Source organism: Aegilops tauschii, chromosome 7, assembly GCF_002575655.3.
Source record: "Aegilops tauschii subsp. strangulata cultivar AL8/78 chromosome 7, Aet v6.0, whole genome shotgun sequence".
Classification (NCBI taxonomy): Eukaryota; Viridiplantae; Streptophyta; class Magnoliopsida; order Poales; family Poaceae; genus Aegilops; species Aegilops tauschii.
Window position 1 is genome coordinate 74443429 of NC_053041.3, and position 16944 is coordinate 74460372.

Consider the following 16944-nt stretch of genomic DNA (forward strand, 5'->3'; position numbering starts at 1 on the left):
GTCCCAGCCGGACAAATCTTTTGAAATGCGGCGGCTGGTTGGACGTGCTGACGGGCGGACGATCGCAAACGGACACGAGTGTCCATTTTGCCAACACAAACGGACACAAACCAACAAAACGGACGTCCGTTGGCGGCCACGTGTTGGAGTGGCCTAAATTGGGGCCATCGGGCTATCGCGGTACATAACAAGAAACTCCTACCTTTCTAAAAAGAAAAAAACAAGAAATTCCTATCATTATAAAAAATGATAAAAATAAAAACAAGAAACTCCTACCTTTCTAATCTAAAAAAAGGGTGAACCAACTTGTGTGTGTGTGTGTGGGGGGGGGGGGGATAGGTGGACAGTGGTATTTCCAAGCCATCACTGTTCAAGTCCTAGAATTCCCTAAAAAAAGTCCTAGACTTGAATGGTGCTCACATTTTCGGTTGATTTTGTTCGGTGGGAGGAGATGTTTACCTCAACTACGAGTTGCCTCTGGTGTACTTCGTCAATCTCAATATGCTATGCCGGCTCAGTCTCTTGGAGGTGTTCGTATGAATAGAGTTTGTGTGTGTTTCCATAAGGATGAGTGGATATTTGTGTACGTGAGCGACTTCAATTGTACTGTGTTAAAAAAACAAAAACAAAAACAAAAAACTCCTACCTTTCCAAAAAAGAAAAACAAGAAACTCCCTCACTCACACTAGACTGACTGGCGTCCGGCGACACAAGTCCAACAGCAGCGTTGATTGCCATTGCCATTGCCATGTACCGGACCGGCGGCACGTAAAGCGAATCCCCTGCAACTTGCTGCATGCACTCCTCCACACGCCTGGCCTATCTACCTGTATATGCGCGTCGACCATGGCCCAGCCTCTGCCACGGCCACGGGCCTATAAAAAGCGCTGCCCCTCGCCGCCCGTTCCATCCATTCAAAGCGCTCTGCTCTCTGCCCCGCCCGCCGGCTCATCTCCGCGCGCAGAGGCAGCGTCGCAGCGAGCACACACCACCTTCGATCCCTCCTCCTCCTCCTCCTGCTTCTTCTCTCGCGTACACGGCTGCGCGTGTGACGATGGCGAGGACGTCGTCGTCGCCGACGGCGACGAGGCTGCCGCTGCTGCTTGTGCTGCTGTCGTCGCTGGCCTTGCAGGCGGCGGCGCAGAAGTACAATGCGGTGTACAGCTTCGGCGACTCGATCACGGACACGGGGAACCTGTGCACCAACGGGCGGCCCTCGGCGATCACCTTCACGCAGCCGCCCTACGGGGAGACCTACTTCGGGAGCCCCACCTGCCGCTGCTCCGACGGCCGCGTCATCGTCGACTTCCTCAGCACCAAGTACGGCCTCCCCTTCCTGCCCCCCTCCAAGTCCACCTCCGCCGACTTCAAAAAGGGCGCCAACATGGCCATCACCGGCGCCACCGCCATGGACGCCCCCTTCTTCCGCTCCCTCGGCCTCTCCGACAAGATCTGGAACAACGGGCCCATCAGCTTCCAGCTCCAGTGGTTCCAGACCATCACCTCCTCCGTCTGCGGCAGCAGTGAGTCCTCCCCTCCCATCACGCTTTTCTTTTCTTTCTTCACTTCCTTCAAAGCCCAGCCCACCATGTCTGCATGCTCTGCTCCTCCCTTAATGCACGAGCAGCAGCATGATTTCCTGCTCCATCCAGCTGTCGCCACTGCCACTGCCATGCCGCTGCCGCCATTGATAGGAGCTTTACTGCTTTTCATGGGGCCTGGCGAATTGATTCCATGGACCCTAACCATGTTTGCTGCAGGCTGCAAGAGCTACCTGGCGAACTCGCTCTTCATCTTCGGGGAGTTCGGGGGGAACGACTACAACGCGATGCTGTTCGGCAACTACAACACGGACCAGGCGAGCACGTACGCGCCGCAGATCGTGGACACCATCGGCGCCGGCGTGGAGAAGCTGGTCGCGATGGGGGCCGTGGACGTGGTGGTGCCGGGGGTGCTCCCCATCGGCTGCTTCCCCATCTACCTCACCATCTACGGCACCTCCAGCGCCGCCGACTACGACGCCCTCGGCTGCCTCAAGAAGTTCAACGACCTCTCCACCTACCACAACAGCCTGCTGCAGGCCAAGGTGTCCGCCCTCCAGGCCAAGTACAAGTCGGCGCGCATCATGTACGCCGACTTCTACGCCGGGGTCTACGACATGGTCCGGAGCCCCAGCAAATACGGTACGCGCATACCTTCATACGTACGTACATGATTTCATGCACACGTACTACTCCTTACGGACGCACGGGCTGGAGTTTGGCGTCTAGTCGACTAGCAGCACCGTTGCGGGCTAGAATTCAAACTCGCCGTGACTGCGCTGGACCCCGTCCTCCGTCGGCGCAGAGCGTTCTCGTTTTTGGACGCGCCCGTCCTGCTCTGTCCTGGCAGTGCGGCAGTGGCAGTACTAGCAGTGCAGCACGGGGCAAGCATGGTGCCGTGATTAATGTAGGATTATTCGGCGTTTAAAGGCTCGTGCACGATCGAGCAGTGAGTTTTGCAGTGCTGCACTGGTGCACCACTAGTCCTGCACTGCTGGCCGGTAGCGTGGTCACCACATGCCTGTCCGTAGGGATTTCCTGCCGTTGCCCCGCTCTGGCTCGCGCCGGCGCCGGCCGTGGGAACGCGGGCGTGTCCACTGTCCAGTCCAGTCCTGTCCTGCACGCGGTCGATCGCCGGTGAATAGAAAACGAGGTGGCGGGCCGACACGGGCGCGCTCGCGCTCGTGACGGGCGTCCCATACGGGGATCCGGAGCGAGTAACGACATCCCGTCACGGGGAAAATAATGGGGTTTGGTGGGCGCTGCTCCTCCTAACCGGCGCTACTTGCAGAAGCAGACAGCCGGTGCTCTGTTTCCCCAACCGAACACATGCATGCCGCCCCGCCGGTGGGTGGCTAACGCCGGGACATACGCCACTGCTCCAGCACGTTGCCGATCGGCAAACTATCTATCCCTCGGAATCTTCGTACTACACAGGACGTCACGGATGGATGCTGGATGCGGAGCAAGAAACCAAAACGATGAACCAACTAACGTAACACTGTGGGGTGATATGATCTGATCTTGCTCGTGTGTGGATGTGGATGTGGATGCAGGGTTCAGCTCGGTGTTTGAGGCGTGCTGCGGGTCGGGGGGAGGCAAGTACAACTACGCCAACAGCGCGCGGTGCGGCATGTCCGGCGCCTCCGCCTGCGCCAGCCCGGCGTCCCACCTCAGCTGGGACGGCATCCACCTCACCGAGGCCGCCTACAAGCAGATCACCGACGGCTGGCTCAACGGCGCCTACTGCCACCCCGGCATCACCCACTAGCCAGCCACCTCACCTCAGTTCGTGCATGGGCGCATCAGCGAACGCATCGTCGTCGTCCGTGGATCAATCATTAATCAATCAATCAATCGATTATTATTATTATTATTATTATTATTATTATTTGATCAGTCGGGTTAATTATGACGTGCCTGGGGACTGGCTAAGGCTGGGTTCCCGGTCTGATCCGGTGGCAAAAAATCGGGGCGCGTGTGTGGTGATGACTGAAGAAAGTTAAAAAAATGACGGCAACTGTCGTGGAACAGTACTGCCCGTGTTGGTGTCAGCCTGTAATAATCTGATAATTGTTTTGTTCCATGGAAAAAGAAGTGGTACAGTTGAGTGAAAACGAAAGAAATAAACACGATATAATAATGGAAGGAAGGAACTTTCTGGCGTGGCAGCGAGGGGCTTGGATCTTTTCGCCTGGCGCACGGGGTCATGTGTGGTCGGAGCTTTTCGGTAAAGACACTGCACAAATCTCGCCTCCGATGCTCATCCTGTCCGGGACGGGACTACAGAGTACAGACTAGTCTGGTAGAACTAGCCACTGTGGTCGCTCGTCGTCGGGGCATTGCCCGTGACGACGACGGACAAACCGGGGGCAGCGAAAGCGGCCAGGAGAGGCTGCTAACAGTGAACAACAACAGCTCGATGATTGATCGACAGTGCTGTTTCATCTCCGTGAAACGTAGTGGTAGTAGTCACGGTGAAAATCCTTTTGGATGATCTAAGAGAGATGGACAGATGAAACTTGCTAGATTCGTTCGTTAGGCGGGCGGGATAAGCAGCCCATTCGGACAGCGACTGCTGATGTGGCCGGTCGCTTTGACGGCCGAATCTCAGCTACCCACGTCGAATCAGCTTGAATACAAGGGAGAAATTCAATGCCTTTCGCAAGTGGCTGACGACGCGAGCGAAAGCGGACTGAGCTTTTCTTCCCAGCTGGAGTCCGTGGACTTGCCAGGCCCAAAGACAGCTACTCCACTGCAAGACCCATCATCATCCTTGCGAGTAGGAGGATCATTCCCATTCAATGCTACCACCAACATCTCTACCTCTCTAGTTGGCGACACGGCGATGGACAGCATACCGGTGTCGGGAACTCGAGGATGGCATCTCAGCGAAAAGATCCAATCGAGCAGTCCATATCTTTTAAGAATGAGCTGATTTGCACCATCTCCGCGGAAAGCAAAATGCACGGTGCGCTGCTTACTTAATTTGTACTGTACCACGGCATTCCCCTTCTTCTATACAACAAAACTCTTGTCACGACGACGCCTCCGATGGTAACAGTAATACTACAATTTTGTGGTTAAAAAGCAGGCAAGAATGTGCTGCGGCTGCGCTTGCTGTGGCGCCTGAATCGCACGCAGCTGTAGGGTTCCCCGTCAGTGTGCTTGCAAAACGGCAATCCTGGTGATGGGATCGAATCGAATCAGATGTGTAGGCACTCCAAGAATCTATTGGGTCAACCGACCGTTTGTGTCATCATGGCATGCCGCCTGGTCCAATGTCCATGCATGCAGGGCTCCCTGTGTCCTGACGAAGCTTCACTCGTCATCGGTTTCAGCGGCCTCCGTTGGACCACCCGTGCACTCTTTCCGCTGGTGAAGCTCCAGCATCTTTACCTCCGGGTGGCATAGCCCTGGATGAGTGCAGATAGAAACCCGTTAGCATTTATGAATGCGTGTTCTAGTAATAAAGTCAATAGCCCTGGGGCAGATAAAATGTGACTGACAGATCCATATTTCACCAAGCGCTTCTGCTCTGGTAAAGTCGGCTCAAGATAGACTGGACTAGTTAAGGAAATGACCTGAGCATTTTGGAATGTCCCAGACAGCAATTGAGGATGCTGTGCACTCAGGTTCGCAGAGAGCATGGGTGTTCTCGTGGTTGACGTTCATAGCAAGCATCCAGGATCCAATAGTAACATCCTCGTTGTTGAACATCCGGAAACTGGACAAATATAGGTAAGAATATGTTAGACAAACAGATATATATGGTCCAGTTTGTGGTTTGACAATTATGCTGCTGTTCCTATGTGAGAATCCGGTTCACAATATTTTGTAAAGTTTCCGAGTTAGAAACTGTCAATTTCCTTGATTCGACTATAACCTACTATAGGCTTAAGGATTATTAACCTCAACATAACAATTGCGACTCTTTCCTGTGGCTCTAACTAGACCAGACACAGGAAAAGGAAGTTCACCTAGCCACATCACTTACTAATACATGAAAGAGACATGACCACACTCCCTATCCATCTCTGGTATAACTTTCACGCTTTGGCATATGCTTTCAGCATGAGGGAATCTGGCCATAACTAACATATCTCAAAATATTCCAGCCTGTAGGAGGAATGTTCCCTGTCAAGACTTGTTTTCAATTTCAAACTGACACTAGGGACTGAAAAAATGTTTTAAGCTCGTTGCCAAGCAGTCAATTTCAAACGGACACCAGGGGAGTGAAAAAATGTTTTAAGCCCGTTGCCAAGCAGTAGGGCATTTTGCTGGCACTTCATGACTATATATTAGCATGACTACTTGGTAGTTGGTGCTAGGGGCGAATTGCACCACACCATCGCAAAGATAATTCAAGTTGTGAAGTGCCATTCATGTGTCACTAACATGTGGCCCCAGGGCACTTTTTAGGTATACATCTTTCTGTGGTACCAAGTTAAAAAAAATCTTGGTACTAGTTGGCATGCTAAGACCCAAAAAATAATATTTACTGGTACAGTTTGGCGAGTTTTAGAATATTTACCTGTTGTTTCTCAGAGCAACTAAGCTTGCCACCACATCAGCTGATAAAGCATAAATAGGTCCATATGCATGAAGGAAGTATTCTGATCCAAGTAGGAAGGACTGTGGCTCATACCTGCGTTCATCAAAAGAGAACAATCAAAACAATAAGCAGGCAGCGACGAGTGCTACACAGTATAATTGCCCAGGTGAGCGTTCGCAAATACAAAAAAACATATGGTATGAATTGCGCTCTTGTTCCCTCAACTTGTACACCGTATGTTTTATGTACCCCTAAACTTGCAGTTGCATTTCTCAGGTTCTTAACCAGTTAACCACACAATTTTTCTCTAAGTTCGCACTGTTTTTCTTAGACAGCCCCCCCCCCCCCCCCCCACCCCCACCGGATCCAGTTATTAAATGGAAACACATCTACACAGGCAGGTTCAAACAGTAACAAATCCAGGAACATACAAACCATAAGGCTGAATACAAGAAGAACGGATGAACTCGACTACAAATTGTTAACCAGCAGCTTTGCCCTTTCGGCCTTTTATCCTGACTCACTACCCCTATGGTCACATTGTCAGAGCAATATTTTAATCCTGCGGGAATGTTTTTGGATCCCATGCAGCCGGTCCTTTTGTCCAGATATAATCCAACTGTTGTAAATTTAGGCAGAACCATAACTACACATTTTGCATCACATTTGTTCTTATTCTAAACCATGAGCAAAGGGATTCACCAAGTACATAATTTTCAAAAACTGCATCGACGTTTGCTTCATTATTCTAAACCCTGAGCAAAGGGGTTCACCAAGTACTGGTATGTCGTATTGTGTTTGATATATCAGTGATACCAAACACATATGGCCTTAAGCTACTTTAGTACTACTACCACTTTTCAAACGTGTGTTAGCAGTAGAGAAAACTGTTTTACTTCAGGTATCACAAATAAATTGCAAGGTTCAAATTCTAACTGATAGAACCGTTAATATTCAGTGAAATAACAGATTGAGTTACAAAAGTGTTGATCCAAGTGATACAAATAAAGTTCAGAGATAGGATCATATCAAATTGCAAGGTCACCCACGTTTCACCAAATGATTCAACCATGTTTTTGGCAAATTACTCACCAAATAGAAGTTCAGAGATAGGATCATATCAAGTGATACCTAACTAACACAAATATCAATTGGCTCCAACAAATGTTTCACCCATGTTTTGGCAATTTACTCATATCACAGCATGTAGCTAGCTAATATCGGTTGAGCTTACATCAAGTCATCAAATAAGCTATAGTTTCACTCCTTAACTACAGATATGAGCGGCAGAAATTTTGGATGTTCGAAAAGTTATCTTTGCACTATGCATTCACCTTTTGACCATACTTGCACAAATTCACTATCGTGAACGATAGAACTCCTAGTCAGCATAATAATATATCCAATTATCCACACATAACCAACTTTCTCCCGGCCATTACATACATGTCCATGCTAGTAGTACATACCCTATTCACTGAGAACAACAAGCTGCTTAATATTCCTAAAATGATCGAGAGGAGATCATTATCAAACTTTCCCAACATCACTTAGACCTCCTACAACTGATTAGGCAATAAGGTTTGTACTCACAGATTGTTATTAAGCTTTATTTTCCGAAATTACTTAGGCCTCCTACAGCTGAAGCTAAAACTTGAAGAAGCATTGCCATTCAGTTGCATTATTTATTTATTTTTACAAAATTGCCATTTCTAATTTTTTTACTACTAACTTACTTACACTGGAACATTATCTTATAGTTGATCCAGACATTTAAATATATATAAGCAATCAAAGTTAGATATATTTAACCAGAAAAGATACAGAAGAGACGAGTACATTGGATCAGAGGGAGCAGAACTTGACAAAATAAAGGTAGAGAACATGAAAATTCTCTAAGCCAAACCAACTCTGAACAGATTTTGTATCCAGAAGCATTAACCTATTCTAAACAGTCCAGTACCTCATTCCATGCTAACCATTGCATTCCCTTCCAATACTCAAGCACAATTGTTGGCTCTAAAAGAAACATATCTCAGGAAGCTCAGAACTTAACTATGAAAAAAATGCAGATATGAAAGTACTAGACCCAATCCAAAACAGTCAGCGCTAAACATAGAAAAACAAATTTAGGCCCTTACAGCAAATATTGCCTACTAGACCAATCCAAGTGAGCCCCACTACTTCTTTATATCCTATGATATGAAAGTACTAGATCCAATCCAAAACAGTTATCAGCGCTGAACATGGGAAAAAAAATAGGCCCTTATGGCAAATGTTGCCCACTAGACCAATCCATGTGAGCTCCACTGCTTCCATATCTCCTATGATAGGTGAAACAAGGATCACTGACGGCATCACTCCTTGCCCACCAGACAATGCCAACCATTTTGGTTTCAGATAACTATTACGAATCTTAACACAAATACTTGTGAGACCATAAGACTACAGTTTTGATGCACTACTGTTATGCCGTAGAAAAAAAATCACTTTTGGTTCAGGTTTTGCAATATTAGCTACTCCCTCCGTCCGGAAATACTTGTCGGAGAAATGGATAAAAATGGACGTATCTAGAATTAAAATACATCTAGAGACATACATTCCTCCAACAAGTATTTCCGAACGGAGGGAGTACTTTCCATATATTTAGCATGTAACAGCATGTATTGCTTCTTAGAGTTAGACATCCTTCACAAGGAAAAGTGTTAGGTAAAAAATGAAAAGAAGAAACTAACCATTTCAATTTGGGATCAGTAAAAACAGGCCCCTTCTTCATGCATCCAATGTATGTTTGTGTATGTGTACGTTCCTTGGCCAAGAGCAAGGAGAGTCTATCTGCAGGTTAGAAATTGATGATGAAAGTGCCAACCTTACAAAAAGAAAATTTGTGTATGTTGGTCAAAGCCACCGAGAGCATATATCTTGGATGTTGTCAGTTTCTTGCTCACCTGGTCTCAAGTAAATGTCATCATCAGCTTTAACATAGAAATCAGAATCGAACAACGCATAGGCAGCCTTAAAGAATGCTAACCTAAAACATAAGATCAAATCAGTTCCCATATGAAGAGATAACATAATGATATGATACTAGCTATACTGTTTACGTTTTGTATGGAAGCCTGCTATACTCCTCCTCAAGATCTAAAAGCACAAAATCATCATATTCTTCAACCTCTCTTTCAAGAGCTGCCATCTTAGACTTGTCATTGCTTTTGCCGATCACAAATCTGAATGCCAGACCAGTAGCTTCCTCCAACCTGCACTAAAGTGAACATGATGAGAATTGCAAGAGCACTTAAGCGACATCATCACTGGATAGAAACCAAAATAAAAAATAGTTGTGACAATCATCAAGCAACAGAACTTGGGCACGTTTACCACTAGAACTCTAGAAGCAAATGTACAAATTCCCTGTACAGAACAATAGATTGTCCAACTTCATGCATCATTCTTCGAACTCAGGAAAGAAACTAATTAATCACTATTTATCAGTAGTAGTGAGAAGAGTGCAGCAATTCAAAAGGATCAATACGTTCTTCTAGAGTGATTCCGCTAAAATCATGAGTATATCGCAAACTCGCAGGAGTTATGTCTAAGAGAACCACCAATGCCTAAGAATTAGCAAGTCTGATGCCACAGCAGATAACTCACAATCAAAATCAAGGAGCAAACATAGAAACAAATGAATCCAATATCCATATGATCGACAGGGTGAACTTTCCATATGAATGAATGAATGAGCTAGCTATCGATCTTAAAATTCAAGTGACCAGCAATGACTTATGTTACTGACTGAGAATTATAATAGCCACAGGATGATTTGAATACGCCGCAGTCAAAATCTAGATCACAGAAATGGACAAACGGAATGTTAGGCAACCGACCAGATCAACAGTTCAGCACTAAAGCTAGATCTCGAGCAACACAAGCGAACATGAACCAGGAAGCTGTGGTACCAGCGACAACTAACCGAAGGAGACCCTGCCGATCGGAGGGGAGCCACGTCCGCCTGAGCGCGCGGCGGCGGCCGACGGAGCCGAACCCGGTGAAGATCCCGACGAAGGCCATGACCTTGTGCCTGCCGCGCGATCCGGTGGCGAGGCCCGCCGGGAGGTCGGTGGCGCCGCCCGCGGCATCCCCGGGGCGCCGGTCCCAGGCGACGGAGACGGAGAGCGGGTGCGAGGAGTCCGGGCAGCGGCCCCGCGGGGCCTCGGCGGGCGCCCGGGAGAGGGAGACCGCGGCGGCGAGGAACCCGGCGAGGCCGAAGAGGAGGCAGGCCGCGGAGACGGCCGGCGAGGAGAGGAGGCGGCGGAGCGAGGAGCGGCGGGAGGCTGCGGCGGCCGAGGAGGAGAACACCTTGGGCGAGCTGGGCATGGCTGCGGCGGCGCCGCGCGCGCTGCCGCGGATTTGGCGGGCGGGATGGGGGGCGACGCCGCGTGCTGCGGCCGGTGCCGAGGCGGCGGCGGCGTCAGATCGGAGCAGGTAGAGTGGTGGCGGAGCGGGTAGGGGCGCGACAGTGTGACGGCCTCGGCCGTTTTGCTTTGTGTTGGTGTAGTGTGACTGACTGGAATGTGTGCTGGGCTGGGCTTGGTCTAGAAGTCTAAACTTTTTTTTAGGAGCAATTTAGAGACATAAAACGAAATCACATTGCGTAAAAATATTTAAACAAAATCACTAGTTAAGGGAAACCATTTCGAAAGCTTTGTGGTAAATTCATGTTTGACCTAAGATCAAGGTCTTCTGGTGGAGGGTGCTCAAAGGTTTTCTCGCTGTGGAGGTCGAGTTATTATGAAGACATGTTAGCGAGGAGTCACATTGTCCGTTATGTGGGCATAGCAATGAGACGATTTTTCATGCGCTTATGAAATGTGGTCATGGATTGCTGTTCTGGGATGAAGCAAGGAGTTTCTTTGGCGTAAACCTTCCTCAGCTGCACCCATTAGTTTGGGCCAAAAGATCTGCTAGATCCCACGTTCATCAACAGAGACACTGCCGCCGTTGCAGTTTATGTGAATCTGTGATGTCGGCAGTCTGGAACAACCAGAATAAATACATTCACAAAGAGATGGTATATCAACTGAAGTGGTCGATGGAGGTGATAGGAGCTTATAAGAGTGTTTGACATCCCATCGAGTTCCCATGCTACGCCACCAGCGAGAGCTACATGGTGTGCGAGCGCTAGTACGGTTGCTCGAGATTGTATGGGTATAATGTATAATCCTATCAGGCAGGTGCATGAGATACCCAGGAGTTGCTGATCCATTTGTCATAGAAGCATTAGCATGTAGAGATGCACTTTTCTTTGCAGTCGAGCATGGCTGGATAACGATTACTATTGAGATAGATTGCAAAGCACCGGTGAAAGACTAGAAGCAAGGACTTGATCGGTTCATTAGAGGACACATCATCAGAGAGATGCGTACTAATCTATCATCTTTTCAGGAATGCAAACTACGGTTCGCTGGGAGAGTTGCAAATGAGGTTGCTCATATATGTGCTAGACGTGCTCTTTCAGTAGAGATGAATTCTATATTTGATGTAATCCTTGACTCGTAGTGCACTCAGCCATTGAAGTGCCAAAATCATCTTTGCCATCAACACCCCTCTTAAGGTTTTTATCGTCGCCATCCATATCATCATCCGAGGGCTCCACGGCCCCTCCCTCTACAAAATCACTATGATAAAAAGAATCATTATCATCAGGCCGACCAGCTCAGTCTGAACGACCACCCCGTCTCCCAAAACCACCACGACCCGGCCATTGGAGGCCGACCAGTCCTCATGCTCCACCTCGCACGAAGATTCTTAAAAGCAAGCACCGAGGAGGCATATAAGCCATCACCATGCTCTTTGTACACGTGACCAAACATGCGACGGACCACACACCAATCCGGTAGTCCTCTCATACTTTACAACGACTAACTCGATGCGGTGAACGTAGAATAGGGATTTTGCGCTGCAAGTGTGTTGAGGAATCAGGGCAAAAGGAAACAAATCAAGTTTTTTTGGGGGGGAAAAATCAAGTATTTTTTTGGGAAACAAATCATGTGGGCCTCTGCAGGAGGCTGCGCTCAGGAGTGTGGGCTGGGCCCTCAAGCCCACTATGCGAGCACGGCGACGGCGTCAGCCTCCTTGAAATACCCCGCCTTGGCGCCCGAACGTAACCGTCCCAACCAACAGCCTTCTCTCCTCCCCTTCTCCCCGTCGCCGGAGCACCAAGAACCCACCGATCATCATCCCCACCTCTCCTTCCCCGCTAGGTTTCTCTCTCCACCGCGCGCCTCTGCTCTCCAGCGTCACCGGGCGACCGATGGAGCTGTTCCAGGACGGCCACCACGTGCGGCTGCGGAGCCGCGAGCGCGGCACGTACCTGCACGCCGACGACGACGGGCTTGGCGTCTCCCTCAGCCGGCTCCGCGCGTCGATGAACTCAGCTTGGGCGGTGCACATCTACCAGGGAGAAGGCAATGCCCAGTACGTGCTCCTCCACAGCGCCGCCTACGGCCGCTACCTCGGCGCCACGGACGCGCCGGCGCCGCGAGGCCACAGCGGGCGCCGCGTCGAGCAGTGCGATTACGAGCCGTGGGAGGAGGTGGCCATCAGGTGGCAGGCCGTCAGGACCGGCTCGGGGGACGATATCCTGCTCCGCCAGGTCACCGGCCGCCTCCGCGCCAACGGGAGGTACCTCAGCGTCGACGCCTTCAACGGCGCCGGCCCGATGATGCACTGGGTCGTGGAGCGCATCCCCGCCAGGGAGGACACGCCTCGCCTTGCAGCTCCGACTGGGGTGAGTCCGCCATGCCCGCTTCTTGATTCTTCCCGATCGAATTGGGTTCTTGGATGTCGTTACAATTGGGGATTGCAATTCATGGAATCTTGCAAAATTTGCAAATCTTGATCGCACTTGTGTTTCCGATCAACTGCAGCTCCGCCTCCCCAGAAGCCTCTCCTTCCTGTTGCCGTGGCGGGTGATCCAGTACGAGCAGGCCGGCGCCGACGAGCCCAACGCCAACTTCGCCTGGGCCTCACTCGTATTCAGGGGCAGATCCGCGTTCCACCTGAGGAAGAAGCTGGCCCGCCGGCTGGATGCCGCCATGGACGCCTCCAACCTCGTCATGTGCGTCCGAGCGGGTACGCACGGGCGGCCTACCCCACTGCTCGTCGATCTGCCCCACAGCGACGAGACCCTCGACATCATCGTCGTCATGCCCGGGACGCCAGGTGAGATGCGCCATTCCCCAGCTTCCTACTTCCTATTTTAATGGAGTACTCATCAGCTTGTGCTGGAAGAAACTGTCTGAAGAACAGTTTACTGAAACTGTTGTATTCTGCAACTGCTGCTAATCTTCAGTTAGGACTTGGGAGTTGTGTGGACTGTTGTAGTATTAGATACAAGTAGGGAGTTGAATGGAAACGGTTGGTATTTGCATTATGCCTGCTGTAAAGATTCTAGAAGGTAATCTGAATAACATTTTCACACTAAACCCTGACACGAAGATTATTGGTTTCACAGTTTTATTTGTCACTATCTGATGCCGCCTTACAGATAATTCAGTTTTCCCATTCGGCACTTACAGATAGTTTCATAGTTTTATTTGTCACCTGTAGAAACTATTGAACTTAGATACCCAACTCAGTCAAGTTATTTGTACTGTAAATTCTGTTTGGTTTAGCATACTATAAATTCTTTGAACAACATGGAACAAAATTCAGGTTAATCCTACAGTATTTCATGAAATCTGTCTTTCAGGTTTTTTGCACACTATATTGTTGTCTTTCAGGCTTTTTGTGCACAATCCTACAGTTATTCATTAGTTCTGCAAAACAGTGATATTTAAATTATCGATCTTCTCAAACTGTTGCACTAACTGTGACATGATGCCTAACTTCCTCACTTTCTGTTCTAAATTCAGCCCACGCAGACCTGCGCTGCCCGAATGTCAATGCAGAGTAGAGAAAGATAAGAGCGGGACTCCTGACCGCCGACCGTCCACCTCTTCAGAAGTGTCGCCGTCTCGGACACTATGACATGAGAATTCAGAACTGCATTTTTCATTGAGATATAGGTTTAGGAAGCGCCTCTTGTGTCTGTTAGCATAGATAAACTTGATTCATTCTCCAGACAGGAGGAACCTGTCCCTTGTGGTTCTAAATTCCAGAACCTGTGTGAAGAAATTATACATTGGCGTTGGTCTGTAATGATTGCCTTCTTATTGTGGCTGCTACTTCAGCGTTGGCAAGTGCCTTTCTCTAAGATGTCAACTTGAGAACCTCTGTGAACAGTTTCTTTCAAAAAAAAAAAAAACCCTCTGTGAACAGTTATGCAATGGCATTGGTTTGTAATGGTTGTTTTCTTATTCTGGCTGCTACTTCAGCATTTGAATCGCCAAGTGCATTTGAATGTCACTGGTTTCTTTTAGATGTCAGTGCTGCCGTTTCAAGTTTCAGTCATTCAGCAGAGAATGAATTTTACAAGATATGTACTGGTCGATATTATTTGCTGCATTGACATGATCTTTTGGGATTTATTTTAATGGAGCACTGATCAGCTTGTGGTGGAAGACAGTGCTAATCTTCAGTTAGGAGTTTACTGAAACTGTTGCATTCTGCAACTGCTGCTAATCTTCAGTTAGGAGTTGGGAGTTGTCTGGACTGTTGTCTGTATTAGATATAAGTAGAAGGAGTTGAATAGAAGTAGTTGGTATTTGCATTATGCCTGTTGTACAGATGCTAGAAGGTGATCTGAAGCTAAACTGGTTGTTGGGGAGAAAATCATTACTTAAGTCACATATTCCCACTAAACCTTGATACAAAATTTTTTGGTTTCATACGACTGGCACAGATAATTAAATTTCCCCATTTGGAACTCAGAAACCCAACTCAGTCAAGTTATGTGTTCTCAGCCTTAAAGAGAAGATACAGATTTCTGGTTGATTTAGCATATTGTGCATTTTTTGAACAACATTCAAACCAAATTCTGGTTATATTGATGATACCAAATTCAGGTTGTTTTTCAGGTTTTGTAAATAAGCTGTCTTCTTTGTCAATTATGCAATACAGTGACATTTAAGTTATAGATCTTCTCCAACGATTGCCCGTGACATGATTCCTTACTCTTTCACTGTCTGGTCTAATTCAGGCCACGCCGAGTTGAGGTACCCGGATGTCACCTGACAGTCCACCTCTTCAGAAGTGTCGCCGCCTCCGACACAATGACATGAGAATTCAGAACCACAATTTGCATTCAGCTATAGGCTTAGAAAAACCCCAGCAGCTCTTGTTATTCTGTTTTGCCCTTGTGGTTCTAAAATTCCGAACCTGTATGAACAAATTATACAATAGCATTAATTCACAAAAATAAATAAATTGTACAATAGCATTGGCCTGTAATGATTGCGTTCTTATTCTGGCTGCTAGTTCAGCGTTAGCAGGTGCATTTCTCTTAGGTGTCAATTTGAGAACCACTGTCAACAGGTATGCAATGGCATTGGTTTGTAATGGTTGTGTTCTTATTCTGGGTACTACTTCAGCGATGCCCAGTGCATTTCTCTTAGATACCAGTGCTGCTGTTTCAAGTTTCAGACAGTCAGAAGAAAATAAATATGTGTTTTCACAGAGATCAACTTCTAAAAGTGATCAACATGGCCATTTCAATGCGCCGGAAAGTGATGGCGGCGACTTGCTGCATTTGCTGTATGTGTGGTGTTCGGTGCATTGTATTTTGTTTAGTCTGCTGTGAAAAAAAAGGGAATAACATGTGAACAAAATTCAGGTTATAGTATACCACAGTACTATAGGAATACTAGTTTCTGCACGCACATTACATTGTTCTCACATTTTTAAATCAGCTGTCTTCTTCTTGTTAGCAAAATCGTAAGTTTTTCTTTTATCTCCTGCAACTTTCGAACAGAAATTGCAGAGCATCTTTTTCTTGCTTCTTGTTTTTCTTTCACCTATTTTCACTCTGAAAAAGTCGCAAATAGTTTGTTTGATGGCGTATCTTTCTTTGTTCTTATTCCTCAGTGTAATTATTTTTCTCATAAAAGCTAGCTAGTTTTGTCATAAAATGTATATCTCGCTCACAAGGCAAATGTATACCACCAGTCACAGATTCAGTACAGGGTCTGATCAGAACTCATGAGCTACAGATTACGCAGCAGCAGAGGTAGAGGAGAAGTACACGCTCCAACCCGCGGAAACTCGAGAGACACGATCTAACATCAAACTACTCAAGATGAAGTTGAGGTTTTATCGATCTCCATGAAAGCCATCTCGACCGGATCAGGCATCGTTGTCGTCGTCGTCGCTGCCGACTCGCCGCTGTGGTTTCTGGTAGTCCAGGGCTTGGAGTTCGACGCCTTGGTTGGCCATCTCGCAGGCGTCGATCCAGTCGTGGTAGACGTCGACGGGCTCGGTGAGGTAGTGCGCGGTTGTGTGGTAGACCTCCTGGCAGACGTAGCAGACGGCGGTGGCGACGAAGAGCTTGAGGTCGATGGTGCAGGACACGCCGCCGGGGTGGTTGCAGAATGGGCAGGAGAAGGTGGTCTCCAGCTTGGGCGCCGGCTTCTTCCGCTGAGCCATCTTGGAGCTCATCGACTTGCGCTTCGCCATCTTCTTCTCACCACCAGATCGCAGGCGTACTTGGAGACCCGATGTGCTCGTAGGGAAAGCGTTGGGTGTGCTTATAAAGGTTCTGCCTACTCTGACTCCAGCTCCTCTTCGGCGGCATTGCGTGGTGTGGCGGTGCAACGAACCCGTTAGCGAGTCGGAGCCGGATTCTGGGCGCCAGTCGAAATGGCCGTATCGCCGGGAGATGACCGGAGCCGGATTCTGGGCTACGCATTGCTG

At 48.3% G+C, this 16944-nt stretch overlaps 4 protein-coding genes across 4 annotated transcripts; 2 read left to right on the forward strand and 2 right to left on the reverse strand.

The window, feature by feature from the left end:
* The first annotated feature begins 725 nt into the window (after positions 1 to 725).
* On the forward strand, positions 726 to 3671 carry LOC109768093 (GDSL esterase/lipase At5g45910). The gene is made up of 3 exons (XM_020326823.4): positions 726 to 1523; positions 1761 to 2183; positions 3098 to 3671. The coding sequence occupies exons 1-3, from the start codon at positions 797 to 799 to the stop codon at positions 3310 to 3312; spliced, it is 1365 nt and encodes a 454-aa protein (XP_020182412.2). The 5' UTR covers positions 726 to 796; the 3' UTR covers positions 3313 to 3671.
* A 775-nt stretch (positions 3672 to 4446) lies between these two features.
* LOC109768092 (probable beta-1,3-galactosyltransferase 14) lies at positions 4447 to 10662 on the reverse strand. Its single transcript, XM_073504758.1, has 7 exons — positions 10067 to 10662; positions 9201 to 9353; positions 9045 to 9127; positions 8832 to 8931; positions 6076 to 6189; positions 5126 to 5268; positions 4447 to 4957 (listed from the first exon to the last, which is right to left on the reverse strand). The coding sequence occupies exons 1-7, from the start codon at positions 10468 to 10470 to the stop codon at positions 4863 to 4865; spliced, it is 1092 nt and encodes a 363-aa protein (XP_073360859.1). The 5' UTR covers positions 10471 to 10662; the 3' UTR covers positions 4447 to 4862.
* Positions 10663 to 12295: 1633 nt separating this feature from the next.
* On the forward strand, positions 12296 to 14418 carry LOC109768095 (uncharacterized). Its single transcript, XM_073504757.1, has 3 exons — positions 12296 to 12883; positions 13023 to 13317; positions 14010 to 14418. Exons 1-3 carry the CDS (start codon positions 12407 to 12409, stop codon positions 14048 to 14050), a joined length of 813 nt encoding a protein of 270 aa, XP_073360858.1. The 5' UTR covers positions 12296 to 12406; the 3' UTR covers positions 14051 to 14418.
* A 1959-nt stretch (positions 14419 to 16377) lies between these two features.
* LOC109768094 (transcription elongation factor 1 homolog) lies at positions 16378 to 16707 on the reverse strand. Its single transcript, XM_020326824.1, has one exon. It carries the CDS (start codon positions 16705 to 16707, stop codon positions 16378 to 16380), a length of 330 nt encoding a protein of 109 aa, XP_020182413.1.
* Between the last annotated feature and the right edge of the window lie 237 nt (positions 16708 to 16944).